The sequence below is a fragment of the Diceros bicornis genome, chromosome 9 (assembly GCF_020826845.1).
Source record: "Diceros bicornis minor isolate mBicDic1 chromosome 9, mDicBic1.mat.cur, whole genome shotgun sequence".
Classification (NCBI taxonomy): Eukaryota; Metazoa; Chordata; class Mammalia; order Perissodactyla; family Rhinocerotidae; genus Diceros; species Diceros bicornis.
Genome location: NC_080748.1, coordinates 87,317,695 through 87,332,489, shown reverse-complemented (window position 1 = coordinate 87,332,489; position 14,795 = coordinate 87,317,695). Strand labels below are relative to the sequence as shown.

Sequence of the window (14,795 nt, the reverse complement as noted above, 5' to 3'; positions counted from 1 at the left end):
CGCACAAGCTTTGGAAAGAGTTCTCAGGAGCTCCACAGAATTCTTCATCTACAGGCAAGAGAAGTCAATACTGCTTCATCTGGTTGCTTCTAAATTGCTCTTTTGTTATTTTCTAGTAGTTTCTATTACAAATATATAAGAATTGTTGAGGGTGAACTGTTCGTAGGAGTGTCTACAGGAAAACACAGCCCCAAGTGCAAGCAGACAATTGACCCCTCAGGACACAGGGCATTTGCACGTGCTCTGGGAGTTCCCCATAGTGGACTTTCCCCTCTGTTACTATCACACATCTTACTTGCAAAGAAGTATACGTGCAGAGACAGCAATTGCTTTTTTTCTTGCATTTGTTTCAAGCCTGAAACCAAGGACATCTGCACACGGTAGTCTGCCCAGTAGTCAGGAAGATCAGGGTTATGAGGATGGTGGCAGCAGACCTGGGGTGTCTGTGGGGAAACGGGCCTGAAATGACAGTGCCACCCTGGGGACAAAGAGAAGCCCCCACGGGAGAAATTGTCTGGTTGATTAATTGCAAAAGGTGGGTAAATTGAAAAAAACGGACACAAAAGTTAAAAATCTATCTTCTGTGTTTTGGAAGTTGATGAAACTGTTGCTGTGGAAGCTCACAAAACAACCACGTTAAAGGTCACACCACCATCTAGTAGCTCAGTAGCAACCGTAGCTGTTTCCAGAGCCGCCCAGCCTCCTGGTCTCGCTCAGCCAGGAGGGAGGACCGGCCCCTGCCTGCCCATCACCCTCGCCAGCCTCCGCACGCCTGCCGGCGAAGCCAGACACCAGCCGCTTTCCGTCAGCGCGGCTTCCTCTTCAGCTCTTCTTCCTGGACTGTTCTTCTTTCCTTAGGTTCCCATTCCAATCTTTCGATGGGCAAAATGTGTTTTAAGAGCAATAATACTCCTAAAACTAAATTTTGTGGGACTAAGTATTTGAGGAAATTATCAGACAAATGCCTTTCTCCGCAAAGGGTTTTGTTTTGCCATTTTTCCTAATTCAATGCATTGCACGGCTATTACGCTCAAGATAATTAGCCAGATGCCTCAGCACCTGCTTCACGGCACAGTTACAGCCTTCTCAGGGCCGTGTCTCTTGGCTCCCTGTGGGCGTCTGTCTGACAGAGCCCCTCCACTATATTCCGGTTGTTAAAGCTCTCGGCTCTGTTTCCTTCGTCTTCTTGGCTTGATGGACGGTGATCTGATCAGATCCGCTAGGCTCAGAGCATTTGGCAAGCCCTTGTCCGATCTGTCAGGGACATTCTGACACCCGAGTCACGGAGTAAAGAGTTAAACGCATCTCCTGTGGGATCACGTAAATCTTCCCACGAACTGTTTTCAGTATAACTTTGCTGTCTCACCACTTTGCCCTGAGTCTGGCTTTTCCCTGAAACTGCTGCATAATAAAAGCAGAAAGTGTCAGCATTTCTGTCACTAGTTCCGCGGTTGATACGAGGCCCAGAAAGACAGACAGCGTAATTGATACGAGACGCTGTGGGGAACGGTTCTGCACAAACTCGTTCTCGTGACACAGACTGTACTATTTTAACTCCAGGTACAACAGAGATAACAAAAAGAAGAATCTCGACCTTAAATACACTTTATAAACATAGGATATTGCATAAAAATAAGAAAACAAGAAATAAACTCAAGAAAAGAAGGTTGGATACCTTTATAATAACCACAAGGCATATGCATTTTCAGATCAGGTTTTGGAGAGAATTCGGGTTCCGAATTGGACGCAGACAACTGGAACAGCCTGCACCATCCCCTCCGTCCTGTCCCGTCAGCAGGAATGTTATCATGTGCGTTGTGACAACTGAAGCGCTCTTAAGACGGTGCCCTGATGGTAAATTAATATATCTACTGTTAGGTTTGCAATTGTGGGGCAGCTACATGGACAGTACCCACACTGTTCTGCGTCTGCCCAGACCTGCTGTGTGATCTTGGGCAGCCATCCATCCTCTCTGAGCCCAGCAGGAGAATCCGCTAGAGCAGGGGCTGTGTCTGTCTTGTTCGCCGCTGGATCCTCGTGCCCAGCTCAACCTAGAAGACAGAGACGTCTCCTGGTGGTGAGTGAACGAACGGACTTCAGTTTCCTGGTCTGTAAAGTGGAGATAGTGACAACCTCCTGCTTTACCCCTCCTCACTGTGATGTAAGAACAGAGGCGAAAGCTCTGCACACGTTCTCATGAGCATGAGGAGTAGATTCATCACGGGTGGTGTCACGTTGAGACTGCACAGCAGTTGTTCTGACCCGTGTTTCTCCACCAGGGTTGAGGGAGAGGTTCCGAGGCATGAAGCTGAGGCCAGCGGCTACAGCTCATGTGTCCTGCTCGAGTTTTCCCAGCTCCGCTCTGTCCCCGGTGCATCCCTCCGAGAACATCTCAGACTGTCGCCTCGTCCCCCCTCGGCCCCTCCAGTCCTCTGGCCCTGCCCGCCCCAAGCCATGGCCGAGGAGCTGAACCACAGCTCCTGCGGAACCTGGTCACGCCTGAGGAGGCACAAGGATGGGGATCAGATCCGGTCGCTCTCCCCAGCACTTTCTCCACTTAGTAGAGCCAGGAAGGGGGTGTCGCAGAGACTAGGGGGCAGCTAGGAAGGCTCCGAGCCCTGGCCTCCCTGCCAGCAGGGCATGGGCCTCCCAAAAGAAGAATGAGCTCACTTAACTGTGTGTGGACACATCGTCGTGCAAGCACAGTGACTGTCCCCAGGAAGACACACCGAGGCAGAGTGGTGTCCCTCGGCCGCCATCTCCCTTGTCTCTGATTTTAACATAACACGTGCCCAAGGTGGAGACCACAGAGATGTAAGGTGGGAAATTCCACAATCCCACCCCAGCCACACTAATGTTTAGTATTTCTAAATAAGAGACCAACTCCTAGTTTTATTATTTTAAATTTATACTTCCTCAGAAGAAGAAAAAACTAAGTCAGATGATATTTTTTAACCAAGTCATTCTAATATAATAATAATAATTAGTTAATAATAACAATAATAACAACCAGTTATTATTATTATTACACACTAATAAGTAGTTCGTTTCCTGGAGGATGAAAACACGTTTACAGTCATGTACCACATCATGACGTTTCCACCAGACGGACGACGGTGGTCCCATAAGATTAGCACCAAGCAGCCTAGGTGTGTGGTGGGCTGTACGATCCAGGTTTGTGTAAGTTCACTCTGTGATGTTCGCACAATGACAAAACCGCCTAACGGTGCAGCTCTCTGAACGTGTCCCCATCGTTAAGCGACGCACGCGTGTTAATAAGTTTTGTCACAGAGCGTTTAGCTTTAGAGGGTGGGGCTATGGAACTGTTTCTTTTAGGAAGAAGCCAGATTCTTTGATTATTATTTAAAAATCAAACATTACTAATCTGGTTTTTAAAAAGAGACTTTCCAAAGGCACTGCAGGCAGGGTCATGTGGTTTAACCCCCCAGATTTGGACAGGGCCATTTCTGAAGCACGCAGCGGCCCCAGGATGTCACCAATCCCCCAGCCCAGCCTCAGAGCCTCACTCACTGGACTCCTTTTTCCTGTGCTTTTCAAAACCCTCCCTGCAATGGGTCTTCCCTTCAGGAAAACACGCCTGGCATTATTTCTGTCCCGGCCACTTCCCGGTAGAGAACCATGGCCAGCTCCAGACCCTGTGGGCAAGCAGCACAGGTCTCTTTCCCCCGCTGGCGCCTGGCGTCCAGGCTGCACCAGGCTCTGTTGGAGAAACCAAGAATTAGGGATTCTGTGAATTTGTGGGGGAAGTCTGTGGGGAGGGTGCCTGGAGGGAGCAGCACTGAAAACAGCTGTCAGTGCCCTTGTCACTTTCAAGCAGGAAGAAGCTACCAGGCTGTTGAAACGAACTTTTCCTAGAAATTTTTGGAGACTGAAATAGAGTAGAAGAGACGGAAAAGGAGTGCAGTTTGGGTTGTCCTTTTGCAAGTATGGTGTCTATTGTTCCTAAGGAAAGATCGCGGGAAAGAGACGGGAGAGACGGCGCAAAGTCGGAGACGTCCAGAAACAGACCGAGAGGATGTGCATGAGGACCTGTGCCCCCAAGGGTCCCGCAGATGCCCTCCAAGGAGGCGGGAAGGATAGACCTGCACCCAGACGCCAGAGCCGGACACTGGGAGCTTGAGGGGACGCTCGAGCCACGCTCACCTGTCGTGTCCAGCAGGGCCAGGGGCGCGGGCGGCTGCATCCCGGGCTGCTCCTCGGGGCGGGGGCTGCTCCTCCGGGCACGGCGAGTGGCTGCTCTCCACAGCTGCTCTTCAGCGGCAGCGCGGGAGACTGGCTCTCCTGGGTGACAGCAATAGTCGGTGCAACGCGATAGGGGCTGCGAGGATCAGCCGGAGCTCCGCCCCTTCTCTCCTCATCGGTCGGCTCCCCTCCTTCCCTCCTCCCCTCTTCTCCCCTTTCCTCCCTCTCGTCCCCTCCAGGTTTTCCTGGAAATCAGAACCCCAGGGAAGGGAATGCATGTGCGTGGGCAGGAACAGAGGTGGACCAGGGTGGAATATACCTGGAAAGTCCCTCTGGATTTCTGGTCTGTGCCCACTGCCTGGCCAAAGCTGGCCACAGGCCTAGGACAGTCAGGTGCCCAGGGATGGAAGCAGGGAGGCCGGCCTGGGGGTGACTTAGCTCCAGGCGGTGCTGCTGGGCGGTTGTGGTGGGTCTGTCTCTGCACCTACAGGCAGCAGGCTCCTTGGGGGCAGCAGTGCAGGGGCCTCTGTTCTCAGAGGGTGGCGCACAGCACTGAGACTCAGTTCTTGTTCAGTGAATGAATAAATGAATGCTGCAGGCCCCTTAGCTCCACCTCCCCCATATGGCTTTCTGATGCTTTCCTAATCCCCCCCACCCCCCCACTCCTTTTCATATTCATGGCCCTGAAGTTGTTCTAAGTAAAATCTGCCAGCAGGGAGGAAGGGAGAGTACTGGAAGGAGGCAGGTTACAGACAGGCTGCCTTGAGGCAGCAAGAAAAAAACGTGTTTTGAAGGCCATTAATTACGTTTTAAAATTGTTTTGAGTTAAAGGTACCAACAGGCACTTACAAAGGTGGACCTGAACGGCAAGTGAACAGGAGAAGATGCCCAGCCCCCCAGCTCCCTCAGGGGGAGCGTGGCTGAGAACAGGGATCCTCAGGTTCACCCCCACATTATTGGCAAATCTTTAAAGGTTGCACAGTAACTAGCATTGAAGAGGATGTGGGGAAAAAGAAGCCCGCGTGCACTGCTAATGGGTTATCCGTGTCTGACCACTTTGAAAGCAACGTTTAGGACAGTTGAAGACGTGAAGATGTACACGAGCAGAAATTCCCTCTCGAAGGATGCCAGAGCTGTGGTTCCAACCCCAGGCTGCCCCTTACGACCAAGATGTTTTCTTCATTACTACTGTTCTGAGCTCAACGCAGGCCAACTGACCCAGAATCCCTGGGCACGGGGTAATTGTTAAGAACCCCAGTCACTCTAAAGGGACCGTCCACCGCGATGGGAAAACTCGCATACGTGCACAAGCTGATGCCTACTGTCAGGGAAAGAGGGAGAATCTCCCTTTGCCCTTTCCCTTAAGGTTCTTATGGCTGGCCAAATAATCAACAAGACAGGTTAGCAGGAGAAAATAATACCAAGTTTAATAACATAAACATATGTTTATGTTTAATAACATAAACATATGTTCTCCCATATACATGGGAGAAACTCAGAAATGAGCAACTCGTCCCTCTGTCTAAGCTGCTTGCTTAAGTATTGCAGCTAAAGGCGAAGGAACGTGTTGGGGGTGGGTAGTGGCCTGGGACTTCAGAGGGCAGGAGGACAATTCTTTTCAGGGTCGTCTATCGATAATGTGGTCAGGGAGAGATAGAGTTTTTTGATAAAAGGGGCTTGGTGCCCCTCCCATTGTAACATCTATTTTACATTATCTTTATAGCCATCATGATAGAAGATCTGTTCCAGGAATGAGCCACCATGTCAGATTCTTTAGGCAGTTAGTGGGGGAGGTCAAATGTCCTTATTGTCTTCAGCTCGAAATAATCCGCAGACCAGAGTGGTGCTTCCTGTGGTGGTGGTGCTTCCTGGGGCAGCTTGCCCTGAGCACCACCACTACGAGTTACTCAGCGCAGCACCACGTTCAACGGCAGAACAGTGGACAAAACCTAACACCCACCATGGGGACAAGGGACAAATAAATCCGCTGGTACAATGGTATCCTATGTGGTGGACAAAATGAAGGAAAGCTTATGGATCAACACGAATGAATCTTAAAAACAATGCGGAGTGAAAATGCAAGTTCATAGTCTTACGGTGACTGTGATGCCATTTAAATAAAGTTTTAAAGCATGAAAACAATACTATTCACTCACTGACCCTCTCAGCAAACACTTATTGAGCACCCACTGCATACGCTGACCCTGATCCACACGCGCGGAAAGTGTCAATGAAGAAAGCACACAAAGACCTAGCAGAGCCGGCGTTCCTGTGGAGAAGAGAGATGGTAAGTAGTAAACACAAGAAATGAGAAAATGCAGAGTTCAGGCTCACCGCTCAGGCACTGGCCTCCCTCACCGCTCTTCCTCCCTTCACGACCTCAGTCCTCCTCCAGGTTGAGGCTTTGGAGAAACCAAAGAGGGAAGACTGGCAGGGCTCCTGCCCCACACAGGCCTCCCTCCCTGAAGCTGTGAATCTCAGAGGCCCCAGCTTGAATGGAGCAGAGGAAGTAGACGAATTTATAATTTAGAGACCTAAATTATGATCAGGGTGATTTAAAAATACGTAGTCAGGCTGCCCTGAGGAGAATGCATGTGCCCCTTGAGACTGCTCCGGGGGGAGGGGCCCTCCCCGGTCGCCCCCAGTCACTGCAGAGGCAGAACCTGGCGGGGCAGCCGGGACGCAGAGAGCCAGGGAGCGGCCTTCCCTGGGCTCCAGGGACCGACAGCCTTGCCTCTTCCGGGTGAAAGCAGGATGTGAGGGAGTAGCGGGCTGGACGACCACAGCACATACGCAGTTCTATCACAAAAATAAACTCATCAAGGATGGGGACTCCTGCCTTTCTGCCCCTGCTTAGAACCGCGCAGGCTCACGGCAGGTGCTCAGTAAGACAGGTTGAAGGGAGACTGAGTAACCTCGATTCCCAGCCCCGCTCGGCACCTGCTCCCTGCGAGCCGGACTCATGCCAGGCACACGTCCCTCTCCTGCGGGCGCCTCGCCTTCTCGGCCCCATACTGGAGAACCTGTGCAGGGCCTGTCGCTTCAGTCTGACCCATGGGAAAACCAATTTACTAGAGCAGATGGGTCAACAGGCTCTGACAGCAGGGACATGGGCTCTACTGGCTCTAGGAGAGGGATTAAGGAACCATAAAAATTAGCAAGGAGCCCCCTCTGTCAGCCACAGGCACAGTGTAGTTCCCCGTTGGTTCCAGAACGCGGCCCCTGGGTCCCTGTGCGGGGGGAGCACCGCGGGGGCAAGTATGCACAGCCCGGCTCTCAGCTCTCAAGGGTCAGAGGAGGCAGACAGCACAACACTACTCCTTCCTGTAACCAAAGAACCCTGGAGATGACGCTCGGGAATGAATAATGCAGACGGTGTCCAGGGACTCTGCCCGTCTGTCCCTGTGTGGGGGGAGAGGGGGCGGCAGGGACAGATGGGAGATGCTCTGAGACATGAATTTTTTAAACTGAAAACATGCTCGGGGCTTTGCCTGAGGCCTTGTAACCATGATCTCGGATCCTCTAGTGAGCCAGCAGGAAGTTTCGCCCGTCCAGACATCTCAGGTTCCACTGCCCTCTGGCTCACATCCCCACAGGGAGCATGCAGCACACACGATTCCCTGGGGCGTGAGCGCCAACTCGGCCTGGGATTCGGCAACCACAGGCTCATCTGTCCAGTGTCTCCTGTTTTAGCCAAACAGCCTGCGCAGTGGGTCTCGGCAGCCTGGTCGCCGCCCTGTTGAAAGGAGAGAACCATGCCCCTGGCAGGCGTGGCCCGCGCTTAGTGCGGATTAAAAATTGACGGGGAAAAGCAGCAGCCCTAGGCTTCCCCAGAACCACAGGGACGGGCTGGAGCTGGGACGCCGGCACCCACCCCGGCCGGGCGGTCGAACACCAGGCTGCGGGCTCCACACACATGTCTTCAATAACCCCGCAGAGAGAGTCGGCTCTCGATGACCTTTATCCCCTCAGCCTGCTTATCTTGGGTACGTTATTCCACTGTAACTGAGGAATTGAGGTTTGGTTTTCACAAAATCACATCAAGCCTTGTTGTCTTCATTTTAACGTCTGGGTGGAACCCGAGAGCCCATCTCATATTCATTTTTAATTTCATGTTTTCAAATTGAAGTTTTCCTTTCAAAACTGTTCTTCTATTAGCAGCATGCTGCTGGCATCTGTCTGTTCTATTCTCAGCTGAGGCCCACCCGCCCGTCTAAACACTCGAGGTGGGGACGGCCCCATCGTAAAGCAGAAGGGGGTGAGCTTGTTCCTTCTAAGGCTCCTTGCAGCTGAGTTCTCGTTAGGTAATCAAACATTTACAAATCTGTGAAGACCATAGACAAGAAAAACCCAGCCGCCTATGCAAATACAGTCAATACTCCAGTAAAGGAGCAAACGAGAAGCGCTGGGCGTGTGACCCCGGTCCCAATGATGAGATGGGACCCAACGTCCTGGGAGCCAGTCTGTCCATCACCCTGGACGGCCCTGGAGAGCACGGGCTGGGCCTCTGTGGGCTTTCCCCACGGCCTTCCCGAGGGCCAGCCCAGGGGGAGGCGGTGCAGCCTCAGGGAGCGAAGGGAAATTGTCTCCTCCGTGTCCTGGCCAAGCCACCCCAACAGCCATGGAACGCCCCTCCCACCAGAACCACCCACACTGTCCTGTCTCTTTGCTGAGATTGCCCGTTTTCATTTGCTTCGAGCATCTCATAGTTCCTCGTTGAAGCATTTTTGTGATGACTGCTTTAAAGCCCTCATCAGACAACTCCAACATCTGTGTCATGCCAGCATTGGGACTGTTGTGTTTTCTCATTCCAAGGGTTTTCTTGGAACAATGAGAGACTGTCCATCCTCTCCTGGACAACAGGTGTCATGTTGTGGACTCTGGGTCCTATGGGCCATCAGTTTTAGCCACCTCCTCTGATACAGTGCCCGGGGGAGATGGGCAGGTGGGGTGGGAGTCAGGTTCCCTCCCGTCTATGGATGGCCGAGGATGGGGGGTTCTCCTCATTCCTGCCAGGTCGGGGAGGGGATGGGGGAAGCCCAGGTTCCCATTGGTCCTCCTCGGGCATGGCCCCAGTGGGGCAGTTGGGCACCTTGTCACAGCCATGGGTGGAGGTCCAGGACCTCGCGGGCCATTGCGGTGGGCTGAGGTTGCCCTCGTCGTCCGATGGGCACAGGCGGTCGTCTTCCAGCAGGTGTCTGTCTTGCAGGGCTGGCTCCTCCTATGGCAGACAGCCACCGTTCTTGGGGCCGTTTTTGTTTGTATCCATCGCTGCTTCTCTAGCACCTGGTCTGGGGTGTGAGAGGCAGAACGCAAACCCAGGGACCCGCCACCGTGTCTTTCCTCAGGTCTCGAGGTCCCCGGCCAGCCTGCCTTCCCTCCACCTTTCAGAGTCTCCCCGTTTGTTTTACGTGAAGTGTCCAGGGTTTTGGCTGCACTCGGCAGGCAGAATAGAGAACGTGTGCCAACTCCATCGTGCCCAGAACCAAGGTCGACTTCTCATGGTTTAAAATCGGAAAGTGGCTTGAGCCCTCAGCCTCCAGACAACATTCGCCCCCAGCTGTGCTGTGCTTCCTCCCACGGTGCTCCCTGGGGTTGGCAAGGAGAACGGGTCCCGGCGGAGACGGAGACAGCATTAACTTGGGTAATCACAGGAGTAAAGACCAACCGATCTGAATGCCAGGCTGCAACGGTTCCTGGTGCTTCCGGCGCCTTTTGCCAGGGATCCTGCCAACCCCAAGAGCCCCCGTCCAGTCCGAGACCCTGCTCATCCCAGGGTCAGATGGGGCCCTGCAGTGATGAGTGGGTGGGTGGGGAGGAGCAGGAGAAGAGCTGATCTCACAGCAGATGCCAAGGCACACCAGGCCTTTGAGGACGCACCTGCTCCCTCGGGTGGGAGGTGCTGGTTGAGCCCCAGGCACAGACACCAGCAGAGCGGGATAAGAGAGGCGCTCGGTCTCACTGGAGCTGCTGACAGGCCGACAAGGGGACCAGAAGACAGACAGGAAGCAGACACTGCGTTTCTCCCCATCTCACACGAGGCTTGGCCCCCAAAGACACGCGGTTACTGCTCATTAGCTACAACCTTTCCTGTATCACACTTGATTTACCTCAATAAGCCCCGGGCCCAGGGGAGTTTATTGGGGTTAGTGGTGGAGGGTTTATGGGGTTGGTGGTGGAGGGTTTATGGGGGGGTGGTGGTGGAGGGTTTATGGGGGGTGGTGGAGGGTTTATGGGGGGTTGTGGTGGAGGGTTTGATAGTAGAGGGCGGCCTCCGTCTAAGGCAGCTCTGTCTCTCACTAGCCGCAAATCCACTCAAAGAAGCAGGATCTCCAACAAGTGTGTGACACGGGTTTGGAATAAAGGGGATTTATATGTGAAAACAGTAGGGACAGACGAGCTAGTGTGAGTAGCAGAGTGAAGCCACATGGGACCTGCCGTCATGAGGGACAGAGTAGACGTGTGGAAACCCAGACGCCCTGGATCCAAGGTGACAAGCAAGGGCTTTCAAGCAGCTTTAGAAATCTGGTGGCCACAAGGAGATGAGAATGAAGGCAAAGTGTGTGTGTGTGTGCATGTGTGTATATATGCATGTGTGTGCATGTATAAGTGTGTGTATCTGTGTATATGTGTGTGCACACGTGTATGTGTGTGCATGTGTGCGTGCATGTATAGGTGTGTATGTGGTCATGTGCGTATGTGTGCGCATGTATACATGTGTGTGCGTGTATATACATGTATATGCATGTGTGTGTTGACTGTGCATGTGTATACATGTGTGCGTGTGTATGTGTGTGCATGTGCTGTGTGCATATATGCGTATGTGCATGTATAAGTGTGTGCGCATCTGTGTAGATGTGTGTGTGTGCACGTGTGCATGTGCGTAACTGCCTATGTGTGGTTTTGAAGGGAAGAATACAACCAGTATTCACATGACAATCTAGAGAGTCCATCCCTCTTTTTTAACTTTTATTTGCACCTTTTTCTGCTTGAATAGAAATTACATTTTTTGTTTTTTACAACCAAAAAGCAGCCCTGAACTCATTCTGAGGGCAGTCTCTCTAGGGCGCCCCCCAGCCCTCCCTGCGGGACCAGGTTCCTAAGGAATTCCGGGTGAGGTTCTTGGACAGCTGTGTGTCTGACGGTGGTGAAGGCAGCACACGTCTTGTCGGGCCTCCGCCTGGACATGTAGGTGACCAATACCAGACGCCCAGGTGCCCAAGACCCGCGCCCTGTAGGGATTTTGACGCTGGTGTCCGAGGACCCTCTGCTGGCTCATGGTGTGGCGAATAAAAAAGGTCAGGACGAGGGCTTCCCTGCAGAGGCCCCCACCTCAGGCCTGGCGCGAGAGGCCTCCTGGGCCTCCCCCACATAGGCCAGCGGCTGCCCGAGGTGGAGCCAGGTGAGTGGTTGCTGCAGGGGGGCAGCGGGTAGCCCTGTTGTCCAGGCAGAACGGTGTGTCCCCTGGACCCAGGTGAGCAGAGGAGAGAGCTGGAGGACCGTCGTATGCTGCCAGACAGCGAGACCCCGTGGAGCGTGCCCGGTCAGGGGGCTGTACCCGAGAGACGCCCACAGTGAAGGCCCTGAAGACCACGAGGAAACCCCGCCATGAAGAGTGGCCGTGAGCCTGCCCGAAGGCTCAGGACCGCCCTGTACACCTGCCTCCCTTCCGGGCCTCACACATGTGCGCACGCACACACGTGTGCACACACACATGTGCACACACAGACGCACACGTGCGCACAGACACACACGCATATACAGACGCACACGTGTGCACAGACACACACATGCATACACACGTGTGCACACACACATGTGCACATGCACACACATGCATACACAGACGCACACGCGCGCACAGACACACACACAGACCCCCCAGGGGCCAGGCGCTGAGATGATTCCAGGGGGTGGGAGGGTTCCTCTGCCCGGCTGGGACAGAGGTGTGAGTGACAGGAGTCACGACTGTCACCAGGCCTGGGATGTTAAGTCACTGCCTTGAGGCCACTGCTACTTCAGTGGCTGCAGGCAGACATGGTTGCCTCTGGGCAGGGGAGCGGCAGGGTGGGCACACGGGGCTGGCGGGGTGCCAGAAGCATCCTGGCTCTCGCACTGGTGGGTGGGTGGCCCTGGTGTCACGGTGTGGTCACTGACTCAGCATCCATGATTCGTTTTCTTTATGTAATACTTTAAGTTTTAAAAGTTTTTAAAACAAAAATGAAGTGACTACAGGACTTTCAGTTGCTGTGTGTGAACACGTGGGGCTGGCTTCAGTTTCATGGGGGGGAGTTGGCTCCTGAACAGCCAGCTCGTCACAGTCAGTGTATCCCCCAGACCTGCCAGCTCAGTGGACAACAGCTTATTCACAGGCTACGCAGAGAATCTGCAACAGGGTGCCAGGTGTAGCAAAAACACGTGAAATAATTTCTTAGTGTAAGTGTGTCCTGTGCAATATTAGGGATAACACTGAAAAATTACTTGTTGCTTATCTGAAACCCAAGTTGACCAAAGGGCAGGCTCCACCTTCAGGTATGGTGGGCCAAGGATGGGCACATGGGGACGGGGCCTCCACCACGCAGCCGAGGCCACTCAGACCACCTTTTGTCAGGGCCACGGGGAGCAGATTAAATGGGTTTAGAAAAATCAGAAACGGGTCTTTCCGGTACCAGATGTAGTGAAGTGAATTTATAGCCATTACTAATCAACGTGCGCTGCCCTTAAAAACAAACCCAGAATTAGGGAGGACACAGTGACTTGTCCTGCCAACAACCCAGCACCCTCAACCCCCAGTCCCTCATGGTGGGCCTGCACAGGGAGAATGAGCCGGTGGTAGTTTCAGGTCACAGACCAAAAAGCACTGGACACCTCCCCAAGGCCCTCGTGACGGACCACACAGTCAGGAGGGACGATGGTTCTGGTCAGGCTTATTTTCAAGGGCGCTGTAGGTAAAGTCCTTGTGTGCACAAGGGACTAAAGACACACTTGACATGTCTTCACACAATGAGCTGCCCTGTGCACAGGGCACTTCCTGTCCCAAACCCACTGAGGGACAGTCACCACCCTACACAGAGCTAGACCACGAGACACAGCTGCTCCCCGTACTGGCTGGAGGAGCAATCCCAAAAGTGTCCATGCCAAATACTCGCCTCTCCCAAGGGCAGAGGGGGAGCAATGGCACAGGGATGTCTGGGGACACAGACACTCCACCACACTCGGTGTTGACAGTCCGAGGGCAGGGACACTCCAACACACTCGGTGTTGAGAGTCTGACGGCAGGGACGCCCCACCACACTCAGTGTTGACAGTCTGAGGGCGTGGACGCTCCACCACACTCTGTGTTGACGGTCTGAGGGCAGGGACGCCCCACCACACTCGGTGTTGAGAGTCTGAGGGCGTGGACGCTCCACCACACTCTGTGTTGACGGTCTGAGGGCAGGGACGCCCCACCACCCTCGGTGTTGATAGTCTGAGGGCATGGACACTCCACCACACTTGGTGTTGAGAGTCTGAGGGTGTGGACGCTCCACCACACTCGGTGTTGCGAGTCTGACGGCAGGGACGCCCCACCACACTCGGTGTTGACAGTCTGAGGGTGTGGACGCTCCACCACACTCGGCGTTGAGAGTCTGATGGCAGGGACACCCCACCACCCTCGGTGTTGATAGTCTGAGGGCATGGACACTCCACCACACTTGGTGTTGAGAGTCTGAGGGTGTGGACACTCCACCACACTCGGTGTTGAGAGTCTGAGGGCGTGGACGCTCCACCACACTCTGTGTTGACGGTCTGAGGGTGTGGACGCTCCACAATACTTGGTGTTGACATTCTGGGGGTGTGGACGCTCCACCACACTCGGTGTTGACAGTCTGAGGGCGTGGACGCTCCACCACACTCGGTGTTGCGAGTCTGACGACAGGGACACCCCACCACACTCGGTGTTGACAGTCTGAGGGCGTGGACGCTCCCCCACACTCGGTGTTGAGAGTCTGATGGCAGGGACACCCAACCACCCTCGGTGTTGATAGTCTGAGGGCATGGACACTCCACCACACTTGGTGTTGAGAGTCTGAGGGTGTGGACACTCCACCACACTCGGTGTTGAGAGTCTGAGGGCGTGGACGCTCCACCACACTCTGTGTTGACGGTCTGAGGGTGTGGACGCTCCACAATACTTGGTGTTGACATTCTGGGGGTGTGGACGCTCCACCACACTCGGTGTTGACAGTCTGAGGGCGTGGACGCTCCACCACACTCGGTGTTGCGAGTCTGACGACAGGGACGCCCCACCACACTCGGTGTTGACAGTCTGAGGGCGTGGACGCTCCCCCACACTCGGTGTTGAGAGTCTGATGGCAGGGACACCCAACCACCCTCGGTGTTGATAGTCTGAGGGCATGGACACTCCACCACACTTGGTGTTGAGAGTCTGAGGGTGTGGACACTCCACCACACTCGGTGTTGAGAGTCTGAGGGCGTGGACGCTCCACCACACTCTGTGTTGACGGTCTGAGGGTGTGGACGCTCCACAATACTTGGTGTTGACATTCTGGGGGTGTGGACGCTCCACCACACTCGGTGTTGACAGTCTG

The 14,795-nt window shown here is 53.9% G+C and overlaps 1 protein-coding gene across 1 annotated transcript in view; it reads right to left on the bottom strand.

The window, feature by feature from the left end:
* The window catches only part of TMEM255B (transmembrane protein 255B), a 43,566-nt gene extending 39,317 nt beyond the window's left edge, over nt 1-4,249 (bottom strand). Inside the window, exon 1 of the mRNA XM_058547719.1 lies at nt 4,165-4,249. Within this exon, the coding sequence (XP_058403702.1) occupies nt 4,165-4,204 (40 nt within the window). The 5' untranslated portion in view covers nt 4,205-4,249. The remainder of the gene's footprint in view (nt 1-4,164) is intronic.
* Nucleotides 4,250-14,795: the final 10,546 nt, after the last annotated feature.